This window comes from Notothenia coriiceps, unplaced genomic scaffold (genome assembly GCF_000735185.1).
Source record: "Notothenia coriiceps isolate Sejong01 unplaced genomic scaffold, NC01 NC01_scaffold00035036, whole genome shotgun sequence".
Lineage (NCBI taxonomy): Eukaryota > Metazoa > Chordata > Actinopteri > Perciformes > Nototheniidae > Notothenia > Notothenia coriiceps.
In genome coordinates this window covers 45,822-70,821 of record NW_011367737.1, presented here as the reverse complement: position 1 = coordinate 70,821, position 25,000 = coordinate 45,822, and the positions used below count along the sequence as shown (strand labels likewise).

At 40.9% G+C, this 25,000-nt stretch overlaps 3 protein-coding genes across 4 annotated transcripts in view; 1 reads left to right on the top strand and 2 right to left on the bottom strand.

Annotated features, from left to right (window-relative positions):
- The first annotated feature begins 2,016 nt into the window (after window positions 1-2,016).
- LOC104962591 (proline-rich protein 5-like) lies at window positions 2,017-12,008 on the top strand. The gene is made up of 8 exons (XM_010791040.1): window positions 2,017-2,193; window positions 3,066-3,146; window positions 4,130-4,236; window positions 6,611-6,702; window positions 6,798-6,938; window positions 9,591-9,735; window positions 9,868-10,212; window positions 10,921-12,008. The coding sequence occupies exons 3-8, from the start codon at window positions 4,200-4,202 to the stop codon at window positions 11,256-11,258; spliced, it is 1,098 nt and encodes a 365-aa protein (XP_010789342.1). The 5' UTR covers window positions 2,017-2,193; window positions 3,066-3,146; window positions 4,130-4,199; the 3' UTR covers window positions 11,259-12,008.
- Window positions 12,009-12,962: 954 nt separating this feature from the next.
- napepld (N-acyl phosphatidylethanolamine phospholipase D) lies at window positions 12,963-22,341 on the bottom strand. 2 transcript variants are annotated; one of them, XM_010791039.1, is made up of 10 exons: window positions 22,077-22,341; window positions 20,003-20,078; window positions 18,908-19,021; window positions 18,250-18,390; window positions 16,812-17,036; window positions 16,609-16,712; window positions 15,899-16,064; window positions 15,521-15,733; window positions 15,189-15,303; window positions 12,963-14,290 (listed from the first exon to the last, which is right to left on the bottom strand). In XM_010791039.1, the coding sequence occupies exons 2-9, from the start codon at window positions 20,060-20,062 to the stop codon at window positions 15,190-15,192; spliced, it is 1,137 nt and encodes a 378-aa protein (XP_010789341.1). In that variant the 5' UTR covers window positions 20,063-20,078; window positions 22,077-22,341; the 3' UTR covers window positions 12,963-14,290; window position 15,189. The 2 variants fall into 2 exon arrangements, with proteins under 2 accessions (XP_010789341.1, XP_010789340.1); XM_010791038.1 differs by having other exon boundaries at window positions 15,585-15,733.
- A 1,612-nt stretch (window positions 22,342-23,953) lies between these two features.
- The window catches only part of yeats4 (YEATS domain containing 4), a 3,772-nt gene continuing 2,725 nt past the window's right edge, over window positions 23,954-25,000 (bottom strand). The window contains exon 6 of the mRNA XM_010791043.1: window positions 23,954-24,587. Coding sequence (XP_010789345.1) covers window positions 24,372-24,587 — 216 coding nt within the window. The 3' untranslated portion in view covers window positions 23,954-24,371. The remainder of the gene's footprint in view (window positions 24,588-25,000) is intronic.

Sequence of the window (25,000 nt, the reverse complement as noted above, 5' to 3'; positions counted from 1 at the left end):
AGGAGAATTCATAGGGTTTACACTTTCATGACTCTAAATGAATTGGACCTTGCTGATTTCATTTCCTGGACTGCCATTAAAATCTACAGGCTGAATGAGAAACGTTCACAACCTCCAAAAACCACAATCCCAGAAACGGCAGACTAAGGGCCCTTAAACCTCACGGAAGTTAAGCAGGAGTTAGCCAGCACCTGGATTCAGCCGTGGTGCATGTGTGTGAGGCATTTCCATCTGCAAAGCCAAGTGTGAGTTACCAGAAGCTCTATGACATCTTTCTAGACAAATGGCCATAATATCATTACATTTTAATTACCCTGCACACCCACCTCAAATGATCGAGAGTGGTGCCTTTATGCTCTCAAATCAGCTTGACTTCTGTAGATTAATGATTCAAATAGAAGCTGTTTATTTAAAAGCACACATTGTTCAACACAAATTTGCCTCAGAAAAAATAAAACTAGATTATTAAAAAGGAAGTAAATACTAATTCATGCAAATAAATGTAGCAGCCAGGCCGCAGCAGGTCATTGTATATGGCGTTTAGCGACAAAAACAACCGGGATTAAAGCCTGAAACTCTTCGGAGTCTTTGCTAGCCTTAAGTACATCACAGTTTTCATGATTACCCCGATCATGACCTCAACTTGATAAGGGCTCTCATACATCACCTTAACCCTACCCATAGTACATCTAAAAATAAGACTGTTCAAAGCACACACTTTCAGTGTTGGGACTTGCAAAAAGTATGGAACCGTGGAGTAACTCATCGATGTTTGCAGATTTGATCGATGCAGTTACAAGTCGATGGAGCAAAGAAAGCCAAGAGCAGAAAATGTTGTTTCGGCTTAGAAAGGGATTAAGATCATCTTCACTGTATCCTGTGTGGCCCTGCAAACCTGCCTGATGTACTGTATGTGTCATTCTATCTATCTGTGTGTGTGTGTGTGTGTGTGTGTGTGTGTGTGTGTGTGTGTGTGTGTGTGTGTGTGTGTGTGTGTGTGTGCGTGTATTTTGTGTGCTTTCTGAAGAAATGTGTGGTTTAGTAGTTTGACTGAATGTGAAAGTCTTTGTCATTCTTTAGAAACCATGCAGCATTATTTCTAAGTACTGGAGTTCACAGTGTGTCTGTTTATTCTTACTCACATACAGTTGTGCATCATATAGAACATATACTAACACATGTACTGTATATACCTGTAGGAGAAAACATTTCCTCATTATCTGCATCTGACACATCAAGCAGTTTTATTTCCTATCTCTAGATTTTAAGCTCTTAAACCACATGTTAGTCCTTGTTCCTCTTCTTCGTGCACTTTTTACGGTTCTCATTGACATTGCTGCTTGAATAATGAAACCCAGAAACCCAACAATACCTTACAATCCCTTACTGGACACAATGATCTCTATTTCCTCTTTCTTAATAAAAAAGTCTACATTGGCATGTGATTTAAAACAAATGTCTCCATTCCTCACTTCACTCTCTATTTTTATTTTCTGCTCTTGCTTGTTGTACCGCAGATTGTGTAAAGTGCCTTCATCCCACCCCTCTCCCCTCATCCTTGTCTAAGTATTCCCTCCTTCTTTTCCTCTTCAATTCGTTTTTTCATTCTCAATTTCTCTATTTAAAGCGTCCTTTTATGCTCTCCTGATCGCTCTCCCTTACCCATTTACCTCTTTAATGTATGTTTCCAAAGAGCTATAATGCAATATCTTGTGTAAACATTACCAGATGGCCAATAAAAAGTAATAACCATCAAGGAATGCCAATGTTTTCAGCTATTACAATCAAGGTGAATTTAAGTGGGCTATTTTTTTCACAGCTGTATCTCGTAGTAGCACCTTTTTTCTACTTTCTACTTTTCTACTTTTTTGGAGTGTTGTTGAGTTTTGTATCTGTTGAGTGTGGTTTCATTTGTGTTAACATATACCATAAACACTCGTCCCGTACCAAAATATGCTGTCATTTCTGCTTATACTGCTAACTATTTCCCCTCCCTGCATTCTGGATTTCGAGGAGTCTCCACAGTAAGCTGAGGTTGGGCAGCAGCTCGTCCTCCAGTCTGAACGACCTCTCGCAGGCCAAAGCCCCGGGGGGGGGAGATAAGGGAGGAGCAGCTGGGGGCCTGTCTGAGGAGTGCAGCAGGGACAGAGGGACCCAGAAGAGGAGTGCCGGGGCCAACGCCACCTGGAACAGGTTAGTGTTTACTGCTTAATTTGTTTTAATGATCTAAACATGTGATTATATACATTTCTCTGTCCTACATTAATGCAACCCTACTCAATCTGTCACGCATGTATGTTTACACACATGGACGTAGATGATTGCATTTTCCCCTGAATACACATCAAAGCTGCCATTATTCATGCTGTGAACACAAATCTTATTTTACACACATGCATATAAGCATCACCTCTTTCTGTTCTCTTCCCTGAGGGTCCATCCCCGCTCTCTTCTTATCTCCATTCACTCCTCACTCCTCTTTCATCTCATTCTGCCTCATAGAGCCTTTTCTTCCTTGATGCCCCTCTCTCTCTTCTTCGGTTATTTTGATGGTGTTTCCGCTTTATATGACACGAGACAGCAGAGTGAAAAGGTTTGCTCGGGGGTTGATGGTGGATCTGCATGAACAACATGAGCTGAACTCAGCTTGAGGAATGAAATCATAACATTTTTAAAAACTTTTTCTTCCATGAAATGTTGTCTCATGCAGCAGCTACTCATTAAAGTCAGGGGTGAATAAAGTAACCCGATTTTTACTCTGTAACAAGTACAAGTCCTGTGTTCAAAATATGACTTCAGTAAAAGTACAACACCTTGGCATTTACCAAAAGTAAACTCGTAATCATAATGGCCCATTTCAGAATGATATGTAATAAATAACCGGACTTTGATTAATGGTGCATAAATGTGTTCATCACAGATGGTAAAGGTGAAGCTTTTTTGTATTACTTTATATATTGCTGCAAAATATTTAACCCATAATTATATATCGATGTTTACTGATTAGTTGATCTGTATTTTGTATTAGTTATATAATAATCCTAATCTTTAATTGTGTGTCCCAGCATCCACAGTGCAGTGATATCAGTGTTCCAGAAGAAGGATCTGGGAGAAAATGAACTCTACACTCTGAATGAAGGTGTCAGGTTAGCTTCCTGTCTCTTCATCGGTCTGTCTGTCCGTCTGTTTTTATTTTTATTTGCCTGCTTATTACTTTCTCACTCACAGAAAAATTAACCAAGCACGACCAATGTTGAGTTTGGGATGAAAATTGACAAAATGATAGTGCTTTTACTCTGTAATCCCCCACCTTCCCTAGCTCACGTACAGTTGAAGCTTCAGCAAGCTAAATGTAATCTTAATGACACATTAGCAGTCACAGTTTTACTGCCTATTGTCCACTGAATCAGAAAGTCCTTTGAGTAAAAGAGGGAACGATGGGGGGAGGTTACAGAGGGTTCACTGCTGTGTTTTTAATTACAATATGGCTGTCAATAGTGACTCCAATCCTGTACAGTAAACTACACTCACATACACATAGTATACACATACTGAGTGTAGATGCTACCTCTTTTTTAAATAAGCATAACTCTCCACTTTAAATATAGTACATAGTATTGCCATATTTTATTACATTTTACTGCACTCAGTTTCATCCATAACTATATTTTGTCTACATTGTGTCTCTATTTTTCATTTGTTGCAATAGTCTTAGCTTTTTTAATTGTGCAATTTTGTATCCACCACTTATACCAAAGCAAATTCCTCGTATGTGTAAACAGACTTGGTAATAAAACCGATTCGGATTCTGACTCAAGCTGTTGTATCTTCACATTAGGAGAAACACCTGATTAGATTAGATACAGACTAAAGGTCAAATTCTCTCTTCCTGTCATAACAGCTGTAATTTCTACATGTTTACAGTTTATTGGAGGAAATTACTGTTGTTGAATTGTTCTTTGTCTTCGGTGTGAACAACATCTCTTCTCATTTCCTGAGTCTGCTGCTGTTCAAACACCGCAGCTTTCCAGTGCACTAAAGCTCATTAGTTTTTCTTCATGTTGAGGCAATATAATTAAGGTTGTGTTTGTGTTGTGTGTGTGTGCACTCATGTGAACTTTTCTTTCAGGCAGCTGCTGAAGACAGAGCTGGGCTCCTTCTTCACTGAGTACCTTCAGAACCAGCTACTCACTAAGGGCATGGTGATACTGAGAGACAAGATCCGCTTCTACGAAGGTATTCACACAAACACACATCAGAAACATGCTGTATGTGCACATATTCTGATGAAGCCCTGTTTAACAAGAACATCCTGTTTAATGGTTAATTGATAGACATAGGAAGAATCCAAGTTAAGTCAAATTGAATAGAAAAATAGAAAAGTGATGCCAAACCTATCAAGACTCTTTGTTTGGTTTATCCTAAGATTTAAATTCCAATTATTTTACGAACAACTGCCTCCTGGCTTTAGAAAATAGTTTTCACATGCAGTGCCAGTGAGTCATTACAGGGAAACTTCAAGAGTTTTTTTCTCAATGTGACAAAAGTCACGAGGAAAAAATAATAATTGACAAAAATATCAGATGCTTAGTTAACCCCTCCAGCTATTAGTTTGAACTGTTAGAAGAACAACCTTTCTCTCTCCACCATCTCTCTTTAGGAAGGACATTTTTCTGGAATACACACCTGTATGCATGCACACACGCACGCACGCACGCACGCACGCACGCACGCACGCACGCACGCACGCACACACACACACACACACACACACCTTCCCCCTCCCGCATAAACACACATACATAAACACAGAGTCAGAGTTAGATAGAGGCATTTAAGAGGAAAAAGTTAAATCACTGTGTTCTCTTTGTTTTATTAATGTGTGACTCTTGTTGTGTCGCTTTTTTGNAGTGTGTGTGTGTGTGTGTGTATGTGTGTGTGTGTGTGTGTGTGTGTGTGTGCGTGCGTGCGTGCGTGCGTGCGTGTATTCCAGAAAAATGTCCTTCCTAAAGAGAGATGGTGGAGAGAGAAAGGTTGTTCTTCTAACNGCGTGCGTGCGTGCGTGCGTGCGTGCGTGCGTGTGTGCGTGCATACAGGTGTGTATTCCAGAAAAATGTCCTTCCTAAAGAGAGATGGTGGAGAGAGAATTTCTCTCTCCACCATCTCTCTTTAGGAAGGACATTTTTCTGGAATACACACCTGTATGCACGCACACACGCACGCACGCACGCACGCACGCACGCACGCACGCACACACACACACACACACACACACACACACACACACACACTTCCCCCTCCCGCATAAACACACATACATAAACACAGAGTCAGAGTTAGATAGAGGCATTTAAGAGGAAAAAGTTAAATCACTGTGTTCTCTTTGTTTTATTAATGTGTGACTCTTGTTGTGTCGCTTTTTTGAAGCAACAATGCACACACACTGACTCAGATTTTCAGGGCTGTCGTCAGAGCAACAACACAGGAAGTGATGCTTTACGTCAATTGCACAATATCCAGTCAGTGAGAAATGTTAAGATAAGAAACACAGCGGTTCATACAATGACTCAGACGCATTGTTCAATGTGTGATTCAATATGCCTGCACAGACCTATGCTGCAAAAAAAGCTTTGCAAATATCTGATCTTTTTTAGGGATTCTCTTCTCATCTTTTTTAGGGATTCTCTTCTCATCTTTTCTTTTCTACATCAGCTATGGAGGTTTGATTTTTTTAAGCTAAAAATGTAGAGAATATTTTGCCTTGAGTGCATACTTTACAAATGTATCGTCTAAAGGCCCTGACACACCAGGCCGAAATCGTCCGTTTTCGTTAGTCGGACGACGAAGCGTGCCCTGTTGCCCAAACTCAATTTGGTGTGTCCCGCACCGTCAGCCGTGACACGCCTAAAGGCCCTGACACACCAAGCAGTCACCAGAGAACTCGCCGACGCTGACGCCGACTGCTGCGTCGGCGTGTTCTCCTGCGTCTTGGCCATGTGTCGCACTGGAACACACCGCAAAGACCTCAGCAGAGCACGTACGAACTGCGCATGCATGAGTGGCAATAACTCTCCTTACCAGCAGGCGGCGGTAGTGTGTATTCGTCATTCAAAAGAGNATGGCTGATAGCTCCAGTACCGCACGAAACATGTTTTCGATGGACGAGAGTGAAAATGGAACGCACACGCTATTTGTTGTTTGTTTATATCACGTAGTCTGTTCTTCTTCTCTGTCTTCCGGTTGTTGCCTCTTTTGAATGACGAATACACACTACCGCCGCCTGCTGGTAAGGAGAGTTATTGCCACTCAAGCATGCGCAGTTCGTACGTGCTCGGCTGAAGTCTTTGCGGTGTGTTCCAGTGCGACACATGGCCAATCGGCGAGTTCTCTGGTGACTGCTTGGTGTGTCAGGGCCTTAACATTACAGACATAAAAGATTTGCATGAAATAAAGTGAACAGACACTGCAATGAGATCAAACCACATACAAACGTAGAAATTACATAACGTAGGACATCTTGTTGACTGCATGTGCTAGACACTTGTTATTTTTGTTTATTTTTACTTTGTGCTGATTGGCTGTTTGTCTTCTTCTTGCTTGTTTGTTATAGGTCAGAAGTTGCTGGACTCCCTGGCCGACACATGGGACTTCTTCTTCTGTGATGTTCTGTCCATGCTGCAGGCCATCTTCTATCCTGTACAGGTACACACACACACACACACACTGCCTTGAACACACTACCATGCTTATATTATCCTAACAAAACTGAGTGTTGACCCATGTGTGTGTGTCCTCAGGGAAAAGAGCCATCAGTGCGTCAGCTGGCTCTGCTTCACTTCAGGAACATCATCACCCTCAACCTGAAACTGGATGAGGCTCTGTCTCGACCCCGAGCCAGAGTCCCTCCTTCTATCATACAGATGTTGCTAATACTACAGGTACACACACACAAACACACAAGTTATTTATCGTTTCCTTTCGTTTCTCTCACGCTATCTCCACAAACACATTTGGCTCTCATAAACAAACATCTATTAATGTTGTCGGGTGAGGAGGAAGAGGGTAAGTGACAACAGATGGAGGATTAGCGAGTACAAAGAGCTGTGGACTTTTTTCTTGCAATGGGATCTCACAGGAAGTAATCTCAGTCTTCTTCCCATGACCACTCAGTAGTACCCTCTGCACCCTGTCTCTTTGTGTCCTTACAAAAACTGAAAAAAAGTGTTTCAGACCGAATTAGTAAAAAACTTGTTTTCTTGAGGATGTGTGAAATATGTGTGTCAACTGCAAAGTGAAGAGAGCTCAGACATGCATGTGTCCCCTGTGGATAATATGCTTCACTTCATAAACATTTCAAAATAAACTATAGTGAGTAACATTAGGGGACTGTTGTTGCTCCATTAGGCTGAATCAGGTTTATTTCAATGTGGTTCTTCATCCATTCTGCAGTGACTTATAGCTGCACACAGTTAATTATATATTACCTTTACTCCTTGTGGGAACAGGAAGAGAGTTGTTTTTATTTATTATTTAACCGTGGTGATGCTGTTCTTTTGCAGACAACACGCACTGGAATGATAAGTTAACATGCTTCTCCTTTCACAAAATTCCCACCGTGCTTATTCGCCCTCTGGATTTCCACAATTTGTAGATAATGTTACTTTTAATGGATGCATTCATCATTTTTTCTCTTCTGAGTTTTTTTAAGGCAGAGGTCAGGACTTGTAAAACTAGCTTGAAACATTGCATTGCAGTGAATTTAGAGACGTACACTCCAAAACACAGTTGGCCATTTATTGGTCAGATGTGAGATGTGGGTCAGGGAGTGAATGCAAGTGGATTGATGTGTTCTCAAGTGAGTCTGTGTGCTGTTTTTGTTGGGTTACTTTGGACATTATTTTAGTGACTCATTGACCCAAATCTGCCTCGTCCAGACTCAGACAGAGAGGGAGCATGACAGCTGGACAAGGGAAGGTATACAGAGTCAAAAAAGACAAGAATAGAAAACAGGATACATTTATTTGTTTCTCTTCAATTGTGTACAGATTTTAAAATGTTTTTTCCCCCACAATAAATATCAAATCAACAGGTAGCTTAAAGATATAAAAGCCAACTGTTTTTTTTTAAGGCAGAGCAGTTACAACACAAGGTTGAATGTAAGAGAGATAAAGATCTGCAGAGCGTTTGCTGTTTTTGCGACTTCTTGTTTCATCTGTCAGTAATTTCCCTGTTCGTTCTGTGATGCCAATTCGCCAAAGTCTGGTCTATTTATGTGGTTTGTTTCTGTGCTGTGGTTTTGATGCTCAATGGTTCTGATATTTGATTGATCTTGCCTTTGTCATTCATAGACTTTTCTCTGAAGTGAGGTCAGGCTCCACATGTTTCACACCCCTCAGGCTACTCACACTACTCACACTAAATTCAACTTCTACACAGAGCCTGGTTCATTTAAACAGTAACGTTTTTGTTTACTTTTCCTTAAAGGTCCCATGTCATGCTTTTCTGGTTATTACCCGTCCCCTTGTGTGTTATGAAGGTTTTTCTGCATGTAAACGGTCTGCAGAGTCAAAACCCTTAAAGTACACCCTGTAGTGAGTAAAACTCTAACACAGAAAATACCTGTCTATGCTGCCCCAGAACGCCTCGTTGGGGATTTCTCTTTTTCTTCCTAGGTTCAGTGACGTGCCCATACCCAAATGGACCCATTGGTCCAAATGGACCAATCCGTGGAGCCGTTACATTTGGACCAATCCGCGGACTTCCTCACACACACACACTCAATCTTTTCTCAGCTGCAGCTCCGCCGATTTCTCCTCCCTGAGACGGCGGGACGCGGCGAGGCTGTGAGTCACACAAACTCCCAGCCAGGCTGCGGGTGTGTGTGTGTGTTCTGGCTGGGTTTCGCTGTGTCTCGCTGTCTCGCAAACGGCCACTGGACTCATAGGGAGGGGGGGGGCAGGAGCTCCAACAAGGCGTTTAGGACAGAGAGTGAATACACATACTATACAGAGATGCTGTATGAGAAACCAATGTGATTTTGGAACATTGAACAATGTAAATCTATTCTAGTAGACCTCAACAATGGAATTATGATCAGTAGAAATGGCCATGACATGGGACCTTTAAGACTTGGAGTTCCTGAAACAGCACTATGTTGATTGTGAGTGTTAGTTCATTGCCACTGATATTAATTAGAAACAAACACTATCTTAAGTGAAATTTGGGTTTGAGTGCCTGTTTCCTGCAGAAGCAATTGCTTGGGCCCCTTGAGACAAGAAAAGCAATGTTGTTGATGTCATTCAGGTCATGTGTTTTTACATCTTTATACAACTTTAGGAAAAAGCCAAATTCACTCAACACTATAAGCTCTTTCATTCATGTGGTCCTCCGGGCGGTTTTATAAAAGCATTGTGTGACAATGGTTGCTGTCCCCAATATGTTTTTAACTTTAATAAATTCCAGCTTCTCAGAGACCTTGAACTGTCTTTATTTTTTTACCCCACTGTTCTTACATTTGTGTGTGTGTGTGTGTGTGTGTGTGTGTGTGTGTGTGTGTGTGTGTGTGTGTGTGTGTGTGTGTGTGTGCGCAGGGCGTCCATGAATCTAAAGGTGTCACAGACGACTACCTGCGTCTGGAGTCTCTGATCCAGAAGGTGGTCTCTCCCTACCTCGGGACGCATGGGTTATACTCCAGCGATGGATCCTCCAATCTACACTGCTCCTCCTGCCTTTTAGGTATGTGTGTAAATAAAATGTACAATACAAGTGCTTTTAAAAGATACAAGTGCCATAATCCCTCATGTCTTTTACTTAAAAAATATAGAGTAAAATCATCTTAATTCTTTATCTTTCTCCTACTCTCTTTAGAAAAGCGTTTGCAGCGATCATGGCCCTCTAAACCAGGCTCCCCCGGGGTTAAGAACCCAGTGGTACGCTCCAAGAGCTACAACGTTCCCATGCTGACCCCCGTGGTGGAGTATGACGTGGACTCCTTCACAGGTGTCAGACGACACTCCGGTGTCAGGCGACACTCCGTCTCAGGGATGACTTCCTGCTTGGAGGAGAGCATCTCTTTGGCTGAATCCACAAACACTGCCCCCAGCATCACCAGCATCACCAGCATCACCAGCATCACCAGCATCACCAGCATCACCAGCACGTCCAGCTTCCACAACCATTCTCCAGCCTCCACAGCCTCTGCTTCACTGTCAGGTAAGCTTTACCAGCACTAAAACATGCTACAAATCATTGGCTGCGGCACATTTCCAGTTTGTATTGTTTCAGGAGTGATCATTAATTGATTAAGATAGCTTTCTTTTCAAGGGTGTGTTTTAGTTTAAAGGGAATTCAAATTTAAGTGGGGTGCTCTGAAGTAATTTTTCATGGTCATTGTATTACCCCTCGTTAAATGGCAGTTGTTGGGACAGGATTAACAGCATAATCCAAGCAATGTACTGCGATATGGATTGTTTTAGACAAGCCTTTCTATTAGGTGGGTAAAATACAATTTGCTCCATCCACAGCCGCACATAGCTTTGCATTCATGATGAAACTTGTGTCCTTTTCTCTTAACTACTATCATCTAGTGAGGGTAATTCAGTACAATCACCATCGAGAAGTACCTCATACTAGGCCACTTTAACTTTCCCTTTAAAACCTGTCCAAGAAGAACCTCTTGCATCTTACTGAACACTGTGTAAATAATTGTTTTATCTTTAAAGTAGTGGAAACGAGGGAACTTTCATTAAAGCTGTCCAGAAATGTTGGGTTGAGGAAAACATTAAGAGAAAAACTCTGAATATGTTTTGAAATTGAGTGTGAAAGTACTCACTACTGGATACTTAAATTAAGAAGCTAATGAATAAGAGATCCAGAGAGTTATTGATTATTTATCAATAATTCCTACTGCCCTGTGTACAGACACTGTGACCTTCAGCCAGGAGCCCCCCCCAGGAGCCCCTGACTGTCCTGCCAGTCCCCACCCTCTCCGGGCACAGCATCACTCCCCCTGCATCCTCCCAGAGCCGTCCCCAGGAGAGGACACCCACTGCACAGGCTCGCTGCAGTCAGACTCCCCCGCCTCCCTCAGAGCGCTGGCTCAGGACACCAGCTCCGGCCCCAGCCCTGCATCCAGCCCGGAGGTCCTGAGGGGCCACGTCCCTGAGTCTTTGGACTCTGAGCCAGAGCACGATGGCATCTTTCTGGACTTCTCAAAACACTGTTCTGAAGGGTCGGACACACAGCAGAGTGTGGCGTGACACACACACAGACACACACATGCAGACAGATGCACACTGATGCAGGACGACATTCCTTACGCACTGGGACAATTCCTACTGTTTTATTGAGACTCAAAATGATCAGGGATTTTTTTAACTGAATATTTTTTATGGAAAAGGTGATCACCCATACCTAGAATCAAGTCTAACCACATGCTGACTCACAGAAATAAATATGTTGCCTTTTTTAAAGTGTTGGCACTAGGCTAGAAACATCAGCTCTGTCTTTTTGGGCAGCCAGGATCACATGCCTCCCTCGGAAGTTTTTTCTACCGTTTTTTTCTTTTTAATTAAAACTTTGAAAACACATGAAGCTAGTGAAAAGACATCCCAGGGGGAGGGGCACATGTTGAAAAATAATTGTCAAAATATCTTAAAGAGGCTATTAAATACATTTTTTAACACGTTAAATGTAAAGGTAACTCTCCAGTTCACCCAATGATGCTTCTGTATTGCTTGTTGAACAGCAACTTATTTTATTAGTTGATCATTCGAATATTAATTTGAATGTTGCAATCTTTTATTCTGTGTCAAATATTGAATGAGCTGTATTTTCAAAGCAGTTTAAGTTAAGAAGGAGCTCAAATCAGTTGCAATGTGTCTTTTTCTCTAAGGACCCATAAGATCCAGGACGTTTTTATTAAAGATATTATGATCTAAAACATGTTTGGATAAAAACACTGATAATTACATTTCAATACATAAGTTTGTAAAATAAAAATCTCTTAGTTTGAAACCAATGATATCAGCTCATATTTTGGTTTAGGTCTACATTTCTGCATGATATGAAAAGGTTGCAGACACCGCCATCTTGTGTCATCCCGGTCTCATTGCACGGCAGTATGGTTTCCCTGCAGGGCAATGCTGCAGTGTAGCCGGTAGGTGACTGCAGCTAGACTCTAGAAACGGCCTCACCAGAGCCAACGTTGTATCGGCAATTAGATTTTTAAAAAGGCCGATACCGATAATCTGTAAAATGCGGAATATCGGCCTCAATAATCGGCCAGGCAGTACTTCCACAGATGACATTTTTTAATGGATTTTTTGTCAAAGCACTTAAAGGGGACCTGTCATGCAAAATGCACTTTTGTACGTCACGAAGTGAAATAGAGGGATGTGAGGTATGGCTAGAATGGGTGATCTGTTTGGTATTTTGAGCAAAATACTTCATAGACATGTTTTTTATATATTTTACTATTGCTATTATTGCCTAAAAATAGCATGATAGGTGACCTTTAAGAAAAGCAACATCAGAATCACAAATCCTTTGTGTTCTACAGAGGGGATATTTACGCTGCTACAGCGAAGGGGACAACACGGACATAGACAAAAACTACATATGAAATAAAGAGGCAAGCACATGTTAACAAAAAATAATGTTAAATAAGTACACGTTCATGTTAAAAAAAGAGGAGTAGCAGTATTATAAAAATGAAGTGGAACATATAAAAAGTAATGAATTAGCATCTAGATCATAGTATTACATCCAAAGTGTTATTTTACAGCATTGTTGTTACAGTATTAGGTAGCAACCAATACTAGCGTTGTAAAGTAGTATGTATTGTTTATATCAGTGTTGTTGCACAACAGAGTGGTTATAGTGTGTGTTGTAGTGTTGGTTGTGTTGTGATTCAGGGCCTTGGTGACTGTACAAAGTCCTGCCAACAACAAGAAACAAAAACATTTGATCACAAGTTATTTTAATGGCAAACTGTGACACAGTGTAATCCACACACTGCCTTTGTGAATGTAACCAGGCCACAAACTGAACCCAACATTGTGCTGTCCACTTTTCATACATTCAGGCTTCAAAGATCCAGCATAAAGAACAATCTGTTCAATAGTTTAGTACTCAAATGATTCTACTGTCAGCCTCAGATTAAAAAATGTGAATGATCATACTGAAGAGCAAAGAGAACAAAGTCTCCAGAGCGTCAAACACAGAAATATGTGTGCAGTGCATGGAGCTGATCCCAGCTCAGCTCCTGCCTGCACCTCCCAGCAGCACTCTCTTAGCACACAGGGCTTCATCTCATACACATCTGATTTATTTGGACATTTCTGCATCTCAAGTAGATTTGGGTTGGCCAAAGTACATTCAGAGAAATACATGTTGGTATTGTGGCATTGGCTAGCAACTCTACTACTCTGAGTAACTTTCTAATAGTTGACTGTTTAAATTACAGCTCACAGGAACTTCGTGCGTGTCAACATGAAGCTGCTGCATACTGAAGGTAAGTGGTTCAACCCCACAAACTCGCATACATTCACACCTCAATTTAAGAGAGTCACATGGGACGAGCACGAGTTACTCCATGTGACTTAAATTGGCATTGTATTTGACTATTTATAGTCGGATATACAAATAAAGTCTGGCCACATTTTTGCCAAAAACATTATGTCACCCGGGGACATAAGCATGCAGATTTCTTCTCAGTGGCAGTTTGTGGGTCCGATCTGGACCAGAAGTCCTCCTCCTTAGAGCTGAAAGTGTTTTACAGACCACCCTAATGTCTACTTACATTAACGGAAGTTATCACTTCATGGAAACAAAAGTCTCTAGATATGGCTAATTTGCTCTTACCTCTTTTTTGTTACAATGATATAAATCCTCTTTGAGACTTCCACTGCATATTCAAATGTTTCCCATGCGTAGAGTAAATCAGAATTATTTTTGGGTGAAGACACAGCTCCTGTTTTGCCCACCATGACAAGAGCACGACTCAGACATTTCAGTATGTAAACAGTACTACTGTGTAACATTTAAATTAACTATTTTCAGTTGATGATATGCATACATTGTTTTCAGTCTTAAATGACTGTAGTCCATGAAATTATGATTAACACAATTGTTCTGCTCTAAGTTTCAGATGCACAGGGGATCAGTCAAAAACATCTTCCTGGGAGGAAATGAGTCGAGACTCCCCGTGGTGCAGAGTGAAGAAAGAGTCTGGCTTCAGTCCTTTCTGCTCCAGGGCCTCTCTGAGACGCACCGGAGGCTCCAGGTAGAACTGATGGAGGAAACAAGACCAGGGGGAACAGACCTGAGTATGTTTGATTCTTACTTTCTGAGCAAGGCAGCCTGAGGTTGCATAAACTGTAAGCAGCACAAATATTAAGACAGCTTAACAAACTACTCGTCTCTGTTGTGTTACCAGAACATATTGGTGTCTTTACCTCAGGAGCATTCTGGCTTTAAAGGGACAGTTCACCCCAAAATCAAGATGATAGCCTTTCTCTTTCACCTTTACGAGTTGCTGAATGTTAGATACCAGCTGCCTGCTACTGTTGCTAAAGACGCTATAACAATGTCTATTACCAGAAATAATAAAATCATGCTGGAACTTTGTTTTCTTACTCAGGTTCTAACCAGGTCATGATTTCTGGAAAGAGACATTGCGCTTTCTGCTCCACAATCAGAGTATCTTCTATTTAATCATATTTATTTAAGAGAAGGCAGACATATATTCAGCTGAGTTCTCTTACAGTTTGGCTGACACTATTCTGGTTACACACACACATCTGTTGTGAGTGTTCACTTTAGTTGCATTTATCACAGTTCTATCCTTATGGGTTAAAAGAAAGATTTGTTTTTGTTTCTGCAACCTCGTGAGGTTCTACTTCTATTCTAATAGTATGCATTAACCCTAGCAGATAGACTGTAAATAGCTGGCCTGTCTAAAGGAACACAATTCACCTAGCATTTGCTTAATTAAACATTGTGTGTTTTGTGAGGGGGTTATGAGCTGGAGACTCTGCTTTAAAGAGCTGACTTGTCCAGCATGCAAATCCTATTTAAATCAACAAAGTGTACCCTCAATTCTTTAGACAGGCTTGCTGTTCCTCCTTCATCCTTAGAAAGAATGAGTACACATGTCCCCTATCTGTCATTAACTGTATACTGCTTACCTCATAGGCGAGAGCGAACGTTCCCCAGTGGATGGCCACGGACTGTTTGGCCTGAAGGTCTTGGTGGACCTGAACAGCCTCTTCTGGATCTACATGCTGCCCCTGCATCATGTCCCTGAAAAAAAGAATGTTCATACATGTTTGTTTCTGGAAACTCTAATAAACAGAAATGATCTCTAGTGGTATGTGCCTCTCTGTCCTGAATACCACCTTGGTTTGGTCATTTGATAGTTTAAGGTAGAGTTGTTGTAATCCTATTACATGAGGGGGCAGTATATTAAAAACTTGAACTATCACAAGTCATAGTCTGCAAGAACTCACAATTGAATTACCATGTTGACTGGAGGAAATAATAGGCATGATGAACGTAGACAGTGTGTGTATAATGTGCAGAACCTGGGCAGGTAGGCTCCGATGGGGATTGCCGCGAGGTCAAACGGTCCGAAGCGTCGTCCGATCTCCTGGAAGGAAGAGCAGTAGCCGGTATCACCAGTGAAGAAGAATCGATGGTCCGGACCCAAAATAGACCAGCTGCTCCATAAAGACTGGGGGAAATACATCAATATATTTCAGAATAATCTAATAAACCTGGCCTTTTATATGTTGACTTTTCTACGAATGCATGTATTTTTGTTAAATGTATGGTTATGTCTCATTTGCCTGCACTTTAGGTGATGATAAATAAAACAAAGGTAATATTGAATCCTTACCTTGTTATCGTCGAGCGCGGTGCGTTTGCTCCAGTGCTGAGACGGTGTGCAGACGAATGTGACGTCATCGTGACCGGGGACACAGTTCTCCTCCCACCAATCCAGCTCCATCACATTCTCACAGCCTGTCTTCACCAGCCAGTCCATCAAACCCAGGGGCACGAACCTGCAACACACACACACACTCAGTTAATATGCCACAGTACTTTTCATGTTATGATTGAGAGTGAAAGCTGAATATTATCAAGACTGGATTTTAAAGGGGCCATATTCTGCTAATTTTCTCTTTATTTTTCTCATACTGCCTGTGCTGCAGCACCTCTTTTCACCCTCTGTCTGAAACCAGAGCCCAGTCTGCTCTGATTGGTTAGCTGGCCGGCTCTGTTGTGATTGGTCAACCGCTTAGAGATGTCCCGCCCCTTAGCCTATCACGTACAATGTTTTGCAGCGCTAGCCAATAGGAGCACGAGTGTCAGTCATTGTCTCTATGTTACGGAAGTAAACAAAGGTGTCCAATGGAGGCATTTCAGGCAGGGGGGGGCGAGTGTGTTAGAGAAACTCCTTCTGGAGGGAACACAGGGATTTTAGCCTTTGCAGACCATTTACATGAACAGAAACCGTTATAACTCACTAGAGGAGAGGGAAAAGCCCAAAATGCACAATAGGGCCTCTTTAAATGTACTTTCAGACTACAGATCCAGCACACGTACCAGCGTAGCTCCCCTCCGAAGCGTGCGTTCAGGCTGGCCACAGACCCAGCATCCAGATGGTCATAGTGAGAATGACTGATGACCACAGCATCGATCCTGGGCAGCTGGTGCAGGACGATGGACAATGAAACAAGAACTGGGTTAAATACTGTGGAGGGGGTGTTAGCTTTTTATTTTCTTGAAAAATGTAAAAAGTACTCAACCTGTTCCACAGTGCAGGGGGGCCCTCGGTACCTTTTGTGGCCCATGAACTGGAAGGGTGAGGCCCTCTGGCTGAACATTGGGTCTGTGAGGATATTCAGCCCGTCCATCTCCACCAGAACTGTGGCGTGACCCAGCCAGGTGACCCTCAGCCCGGGGCCCGACTCAGAGAGGTCCGGGGTCTGGATGAAGTACGGCTCCAGCACGGGGAGCTCGTTGTCCAGAGCCTACGGGGGGGGGGGGGGGTTACGGGTATGTTATGTACAACCAACCCACATCCTGATGACGGCTAAGAGGATGTTTCAGTCTTATGACCTCGCTTGATCATACTTTTCAAAAATCATCCCTAATCCCCTTTTACCCTAATAACATATGAACTGTTATACGCTCTGCACACGTTACTGCGCTCTCCTGTTTAAACCTCTCTGAACAGAGGAAGGAAAGGCTCTTTGGACAACTTTTTTCAGTCTGTTTACGTTTCATTTCTGTCTTGTAGTTTAAAAAGCTACCTCCTTTCAGAATAGATTTACAGAAAATAGCTTGCTACCTTGACATGGTAAAATGTAAATCTATTTCCTTACTTGAGGACTAAAAGTGTGCCATCCTTGGGTTAAAACATGTTTCTGTTGCTGTGAAAGCAGAGTTTGAAGTATGTTAAGCTCCAACAGAGCTCAGCAAGGTTTCTACTTGGAGCTTAATACTCACGGCAATAATCCCACAGACGAGGGGAATACTGTATGACCTCTAATGCCAGTCACTATAAGGATAATACAAGTGCCATATACTCTGGCTTAACAATATTTTAGGTAATATTTGAGTAAGAACACCTTCCAACACTTTTATATTTATTCAGTTTTTTAGAAGTAGGTGAGCTTAGGCTTAGGGTGGAGCTATATCAGCCACTATGTACTGAGGTTACATTTAAACCCTCTATTACTGATCAGACACTATTCCAGCGTTTCCGCCAGGGGGGCGTCTTGCCGTCATTTGACGCTCTTATTCAGCTGAACGCCCTGAACTCGAGCCGAGGGCGTCCAAAAAAATAAATAATTTGAGAGAAGATCGAGAGTTTTTATCGCTTGAAATGACGAAAAGGAAAAAGGACAAGGACATCCCTCTGTTGGAAGGGCAAAGGAGTCAGGTGGGATTATTTTCGCCTCCAGCAAAGCGCGTTCCTGTGACGAAAAAAAACAAAACACCGCCGCATCTTCCAAGGACCATGCCAGGAGGGGTGTCCCTGTCGGCAGGGAGACGTAAAGAGATAGCATAAGGGATGGCGCAATTCAAAATTGTGTGTGTGTGCATATGTAAAGAGATAGTATCTATAAGGGACGGCTCAATTCAAAATTCTCTCGGGGTGGACGCCCTCTCAGCCCTGGTCTGGCGGAAACACTGATTGAGACTAATAATATATTAGATGTTAGTCTTATTTGTACCCACCTCTTTACTGGTTGGTACATTGCTGTGGTTTTTATCCAGCAGCAGGAATCTGAGCAGGGTGGTGTAGGAGGGGAAGCGCCATGTGGGCCAAGGGTTGGTCCAGCGGCCATTTTTGTCCCGACAGGACTTTGTCACTTCCTCCTAAAATCAAAGTCAACAATGACGTTTCAGTTGTTATAGAAATGGATTTCAAACGACGTCAGGTTAAAACACAATAAAAAAATAAAAAAAGTATTTAATCTTTATCTTGTCAGGTGGTTTTTATTCAAATTCACCATTTGTTCCAGTTTTTCAACATTCAATCAAATTGAAAGAACACAAAATCCTCCAATAGCTAATTGCTAACAGTTTCCAATATGACGTGAAATGAAGCTGTAAAATCTCCAATTTGGCAAGTTGAGGGAAGAAAATGGAAAGAGGAGGTGATGAGTGTGCTTTAGGGCAGGGGTTCCCAAACTTTTCAGCCCGCGACCCCCATAATAATAGTGCCAGAGACTGGCGACCCCCTGTCGACGGGGGGGGGTGGTTAATTATATATTTTTTTACTGGTAATCAATTTTTGTTTTTATTTTTATTTTTTTTATTTTCCATTTTAATTTTGTAATCATCTCGCAACCTCCACTTTGGGAACCCCTGCTTTAGGGGAGTGAGGACTGACCTCCAGCCGGTAGTCCAGGCGGAAGCTCTTGCGGGAAGAGCGAGAGGAGCTGCTCTTCCTCGGAGTCTGAGGGTCCACCTCCCCTCCCCCAGCCCCCCTCAGCACCCAGCTGTCCTGCACCACAGGGACAAACAGAAGGAGAAATTAGCCTCACACAAATAACCAAAAATCATCAAGACATCCTCTTGTGCCTCAAAATGTAAACTTTGAGTTTCAAATACATTTCCAGCTTCTGGTGACTTTGGGTGTAACAATACACCTCTGAAATGCTTCTATATGCACCATAAATGTTCCCAATCCATATAACATGTCTGTCTTTATTATCGTACCTATTTTAAACAAATATTTAGACTGATTAATTAAATATTTTAGACCATTAAATAGTAAGGGTTAGAGCAGCTTAGGCACAAAAGGAGCATTAGGAGCATTTTCAATAAATAGGGTCAAAATGTATACATCAGACCCAAAGATATGTCCTCTTTTTATCCATGCATTCGTTTACATTCTACATTACCAATAGAGTACTTCTTACTACAATTTTTATTTTCAAACTTGAATCTTTTTAAGCTCTAACAGACATTATGGATCTCAATGGGATAAGATGTTGGACTGCTCCTTCTGAATTGACTAAGGCTTTAAAAAATGTGTCTCCCCATGAAACTCAATAATAAGAGTGTAAAATCAATAGGTGGAGCAATAATCAATACACCCAATCACAGTGACTGTAAACAGTCTTTTTCACAGCAGATAGTTTTAGTTAATAGAAAACTATAACTGACATGTCAAAATGTAATGTATTAGCTAACTGTACTTTTCTGGTGACATTTGATCATGTTATGCTAAGAAGGGTGGCAGTTTTATCAACACTGAGAACTTAGCAGCTCACAATATTTTCCATGCTGATTCATTGTGTCAAAAGGCCTGCTGTTGTAGAGGTACATTTTGAGCTCTAGTAGAATCACATATCCCCAGGCAATAAGGAGTCTCTCAAATGAGCATAGGAACATGCATGTTTTTAATTCTAAAGGTGAGATTTTAAAAACACACTGTATTCTTTTTAGTATCTAGTTGTGTCTCCATGAGCAGACTGCTTACCTCCACTAGACCCCTCCTCTCCTCCAGAGCTGCTTTGCCTGAAGATGATGGCTTCTCCATGGGCTCGGCACCACACCTACACACACAAACACACACTTCAAGCTAATGCTTCAGTCAGTGGAACCACAGATTGACTCTCCCACTGCAACGATAACAGATCTCTTTGAAACGTGTGACAGTTGAACTGTAGTCATTTGCATGAGACAGAAAGATGGTTATCAGAATACTAAGAAAAAAGACATGTGAAGATGATGGTGAATAAGGCCCATTGTATCTCCGTTTTATATGAATCTTATCTCATAACATCTGCAGGACAATTATGAAACAAGTTGCTAAGTGAGGTAGGTGACACATAAAAGTACACAAAGAGAAGTGTTTTTCCTCTTGTGTAATACTGAATGGGAAGTACTGTAACTGACGCATGATACTAAAAAAACAAGGGCAATCCGTGTTGGAAAAGACAACGTTAAATAAAACAATGTGCTTAGGCTTCACTGCAACATATTAAAGCCCAGTGCAACAGCTACAACTGCACTGACGTATTCCTTATTATACAATATACGACTAAAACACGATGGTGCAATATTAAACTTTGAGTTGAGGCCTACACCGAGATCAGGCCTGGCTTCAGCTGTGCAGACCTGGGGTATAATAAAATATTCCTGGATCGACTTAAGAGGAATAAGACCTTTGATAGGAAAGGTTGGAAACATTATGGTGAATTTGACATTTTAGTTTAAGGGTAGGGGAAGAAACACCTACATTTACTGAGCAAATAAATTGATGTTGGCACCTACTCACTCCAAAGTAAGCCTAATCATAGACCTTCCTTATCCTGCTTTTATCCACAGCAGACACAGGGCAGCACACACCCTCACTGACTACTATGATCACCTCATAATAGTTCCTTCATGCACTCATGAGAAAAGGCACTTGCGTGAGGTTGCTCTTCCATATTGATTGATTAGGGATGTGGTCTTTTTGTGGCATGGTATTGATGGACCCTCTGTTGTGTTAAGAGACATTACGCACTCTGCCAGGTATACACACATAAACACACTAATGCAACAGAAGATTCACAAGTATGTGTCTTCTTAGAGGGAACTCAATACATTAAAGCTATGCTGATGATGCACTCACACTCATGAATGGACTTAAACTACACAGACACACAGGCTCTGGGACAACAATAGAGCTCTATGGACCACAACCAGACAAAGACCAAAGTAGGCAGCCAGCGTGCCTGATCATATAGGCGACAAATATAGCCTGAAGTGAGTTTCTCTCCTCTGTTTCTCTGTAGTAGATCCAATCTTTCTATTAATTGATCAGACAGTGTGGTCTCCAAGTTATTTCAAAGAAAAAACACAGGATGTACATAATAACATGTATCCTGCCCAGGTTTCCATCATGAAAGCAGTTAAATGTCTAAGAGTGAGCTAACAAATTAGTGCTATTAACTTAACAGCATCACACACAAGTCCTAACATGAATGTGTCTAGTCCCTGAGATACTCACTGCAAGACAATGTGATAAACTGCCTTAATATCTTTACACAGCTATTTCCTTTTCAAAGTGTGTGAACAGGCCGGTTAGACAGCAACAACAACAACAACAACAACAACACTGAATCACAACACCTTTAGGCCTACCCGTCCCACGGAGGGGACATTACACTGTAACAACCACAGTGAAGAGCATTAAATAGCTAAATATTAATTAAAAAGGCATGCATAAAATATTAAAGATAACAATAGAAATTACACAAATTACAATTTACAAAAATACACGTCAAGGTGGACAACAGAAAGTGTACCAGTGTATCAAGTATAAAGTAGTGTCTGTAGTGATAATGTGACAGTGGCTTTATTATTAATGTAATAAAATAAGCACAGGTAGTAATGCTATGCTAAAACACATTTTCACCAGCACAGCTAAATGTGTCCATTGGGGGAAAAAACCGAGATAGTATAAACCAGATTAAGATGCCATAAAGCCACCAAGCACTCACTGTCGAATAGCACAGCCGTAGGCTAAAAAACATGCCTGTTGTTACCGTTTTCACCGAATTTACCTGAAAACTTGAACGCAGCAGAACAGCACCGGTTGTTTTCTCAGCGGGGAGACATGTCTGTTGCATTTACGGAAGCCATATACCAGGTTAATGCGAGCTTGACAGCATTATCAAGAGATATACGGTTCCCTAAGTGTTTCCAATGCAGTTTACATTGCTATAAGGCGTATTTGTTTAGTCACTAGCCAGTGTAAAGTTAAAGACAGCAGAGAATGCTGTGGAAAGATGTCTCTGGGCAGTTAAGTCGCGCGGAGGATCAGCTCTGTGTCTCTGACGTAGGAACAAAAACCTCTGGTCACGTGACCGTCCACAAAACTCTCGCGGGCTGTTTTATAAATAAAGACACAAGTCACTAGTAAAAGTAAGTTTACTATTTTGTCTGTTATATTTTATTATGCTAAATAATTTGGTAAATAAAATAACATTTCAAATAAAATAGCTGATTTATTTGTTCCTACATTGCATTGTTTCGATTATGATTTAAATAATCTCTTTAACTAATTTAATGTAGTAGAAGAGAGAAAATAGAGAGAGATCTAATTTACTTTAAACATATTTGATGACTGAGGTAATTGTTTGTGTATTTATTTATAATTCCTGACTTCTGGCGGCGGGTTGCACACAAAAAATAAAATGTGTGGTCTATGCCGGATTTTTTTTACAATATAGGCCTATAACTAGATTAAAACGAAATCCAGTCAAATAAACTTCTCTACATTAGAATAACTTTGAAACCATGTTATTGTTGCTCGACGCCAACTGTTCGGTGATCAAATGAATGAGCACTGTGTCAAAGGTTGGCAACATCTGATTACACAGGGTGACCGTGTTCAATTATAATTATTTTAGTCATAATAACTGAGAAAATGTGTCACATAACAGGTGAAGCCCCCTACTAACACAAACACTGAGTACTCTGAATTACACAAAACGTGAAATGGTCCACCTACCCTGAATGTGTCCTCCTGATGGCGGGCAGCCGGAGCACAGCCGCCTTCAGCCGATCGGAGAAGTTACTAAAGCCGCCCTCCAGCAACACATGAACCGGCCTGCACAACACTGACTTCATGATAGACCTTTGTGTTAGACAATATTTGCTTTACATTTTTAATAAATCCCCCAAAGACGCCATAAAGTTGCATATTTAAACATAATGGTTAGTACACCTCGAGGAAGTCTCAGTACGGACCATATACAGTCTATGGTACGGACGCTGAGGTGGTTGGAAATTCCACACAGATGCTTTCAGGGGCTTTCCTGAAATGCGAAAATCCTAATCTCGGCTCAAATGAAAATACCTATATTACCTCTTTAGAATAGTTACAAAAACAATATCACCATTGAATCGTTAAGAAATGTAATAACCACGCCATATAGAGAGCTATATGGCACTGGCAATAACGTTTGTTCTCAAATCTGGTATTGGTCAAACGTGTATGTTAGGGCACATTCAGGTTTGCCTAAACTAAAGCTTATGGTGTTGCAATAATGGCTTTATCACAGAGCAAACTTTCACTACATTTGACCAACTTTTGCAGAGCACTCCTATGCCAATCCTAAAAGCCATTTCTCACTCAAAGGATTCTATAAGAGCTAATCAACATAAACTTCATCAGCCAAATCAGTCCTCATGCAGTCACCTTCAGCTGGTTGGGAAATGGTGTATTCTGCAAATAAATATAGACAGCATCAGGATTGAAAAGCAGGACAAACTCTGCTCAACCTTTGCAATTGTGGTGCACAATGCTTAACAATATTGTCATATAGTAACCTTGACTAGCCGGACGCTATGGTTGCAGTTCAACTCTTGTCATGTAGTTTTAATAGACCCTCATCTTACCCAAATTGTTACAAAAATAAATAACATATACAAGAAATCTTGTAAACACAATTACTTTTTATAGAAAAATCAAAAGATCAGTAAAAATTACCAAATTATTACACTTTTTACATTCCGACACAAAAGTGGACATCTCTTCAGGTAGGTATGGATGTGTGGATGCTAAAATGACTTTTGCTGTTGTCCTCTTATCAGGTACCAATAACATGGACATGAGTGGACAGGATTAATGTTGGATCAGCGGTTCAAGCAATGTGTGGGTAAAAAGACAACAATGACAAGTTTATAAAGAAACAATCCCAAAATCCTTGTTTCAGTGATATACTAAAACGATTTTATGTAAAAATTATTGTAATGTTTTCTCTGAGGGTCCATGTAAATAAAACCGATTAAAACACAAAATGTGTGATCATAAAATATGTCACAGCAATGTTTTTAATCATTATGTCCGTTCCTCAGTGGTCCTTGTGGTCTCCGTCCTCCTCCAGCTTCCTGATCTCTGCCTTCAGGCTGTTGATGTTCTCTCTGCTGGCTTTTAGTTTGTCCTTCAGCTCAGTGATCTCCAGGCTGGTTCTCCTCTTTGCAGCATCCATTTTCTCCTTGGTCCTCTGCTCCAGCTCACTGACTGCAGACACAGACAAGCACTCATTAGCATGAGAGGGACTCAAACTCTTTAGTTAAGTGACACAAACTACACGTTTCCATTATGAAGGGTACAAATTAATCATACAGCTAAATACATTTTCTTAATATATATATATATATTTGTATTAATAATTAATAATCAGTTATTCTTCTAAAAAAAAAATTGTATTTATCTTTTGTTTGTCATTCATTACATTCATTGTGTCTTCTGTTATAAACATTCTTAACACAATATTAAACAGTAATATCAACAGTAAACATGTTTTTAAAGCATTTTTAAAGTGATTTCTTTCTTTATAATATCATATAATTTTGAACAGTAATATGAACAATTTACATATATTTTTAGCATTTTTGAAAGCTACTTATGCCTTAATAATATTATATATAATATTCAACAGTAATATTAACAATAAACATATTTATATTCATATATATA

Excerpts from the sequence above, each read along its gene's own strand:
- LOC104962591 (XM_010791040.1), top strand. The coding sequence starts at position 4,200 with ATGGTGATACTGAGAGACAAGATCCGCTTCTACGAAG. Across the intron at positions 4,237-6,610 it reads CAAGATCCGCTTCTACGAAG|GTCAGAAGTTGCTGGACTCC; the intron begins GTATTCACACAA and ends TGTTTGTTATAG. Across the intron at positions 6,703-6,797 it reads CCATCTTCTATCCTGTACAG|GGAAAAGAGCCATCAGTGCG; the intron begins GTACACACACAC and ends GTGTGTCCTCAG.
- napepld (XM_010791038.1), bottom strand. The coding sequence starts at position 20,062 with ATGGAGAAGCCATCATCTTCAGGCAAAGCAGCTCTGGAGGAGAGGAGG. Across the intron at positions 16,065-16,608 it reads TTCGGAGGGGAGCTACGCTG|GTTCGTGCCCCTGGGTTTGA; the intron begins GTACGTGTGCTG and ends TGTGTGTTGCAG. Across the intron at positions 15,304-15,584 it reads ATCGGAGCCTACCTGCCCAG|GGACATGATGCAGGGGCAGC; the intron begins GTTCTGCACATT and ends TCTTTTTTTCAG.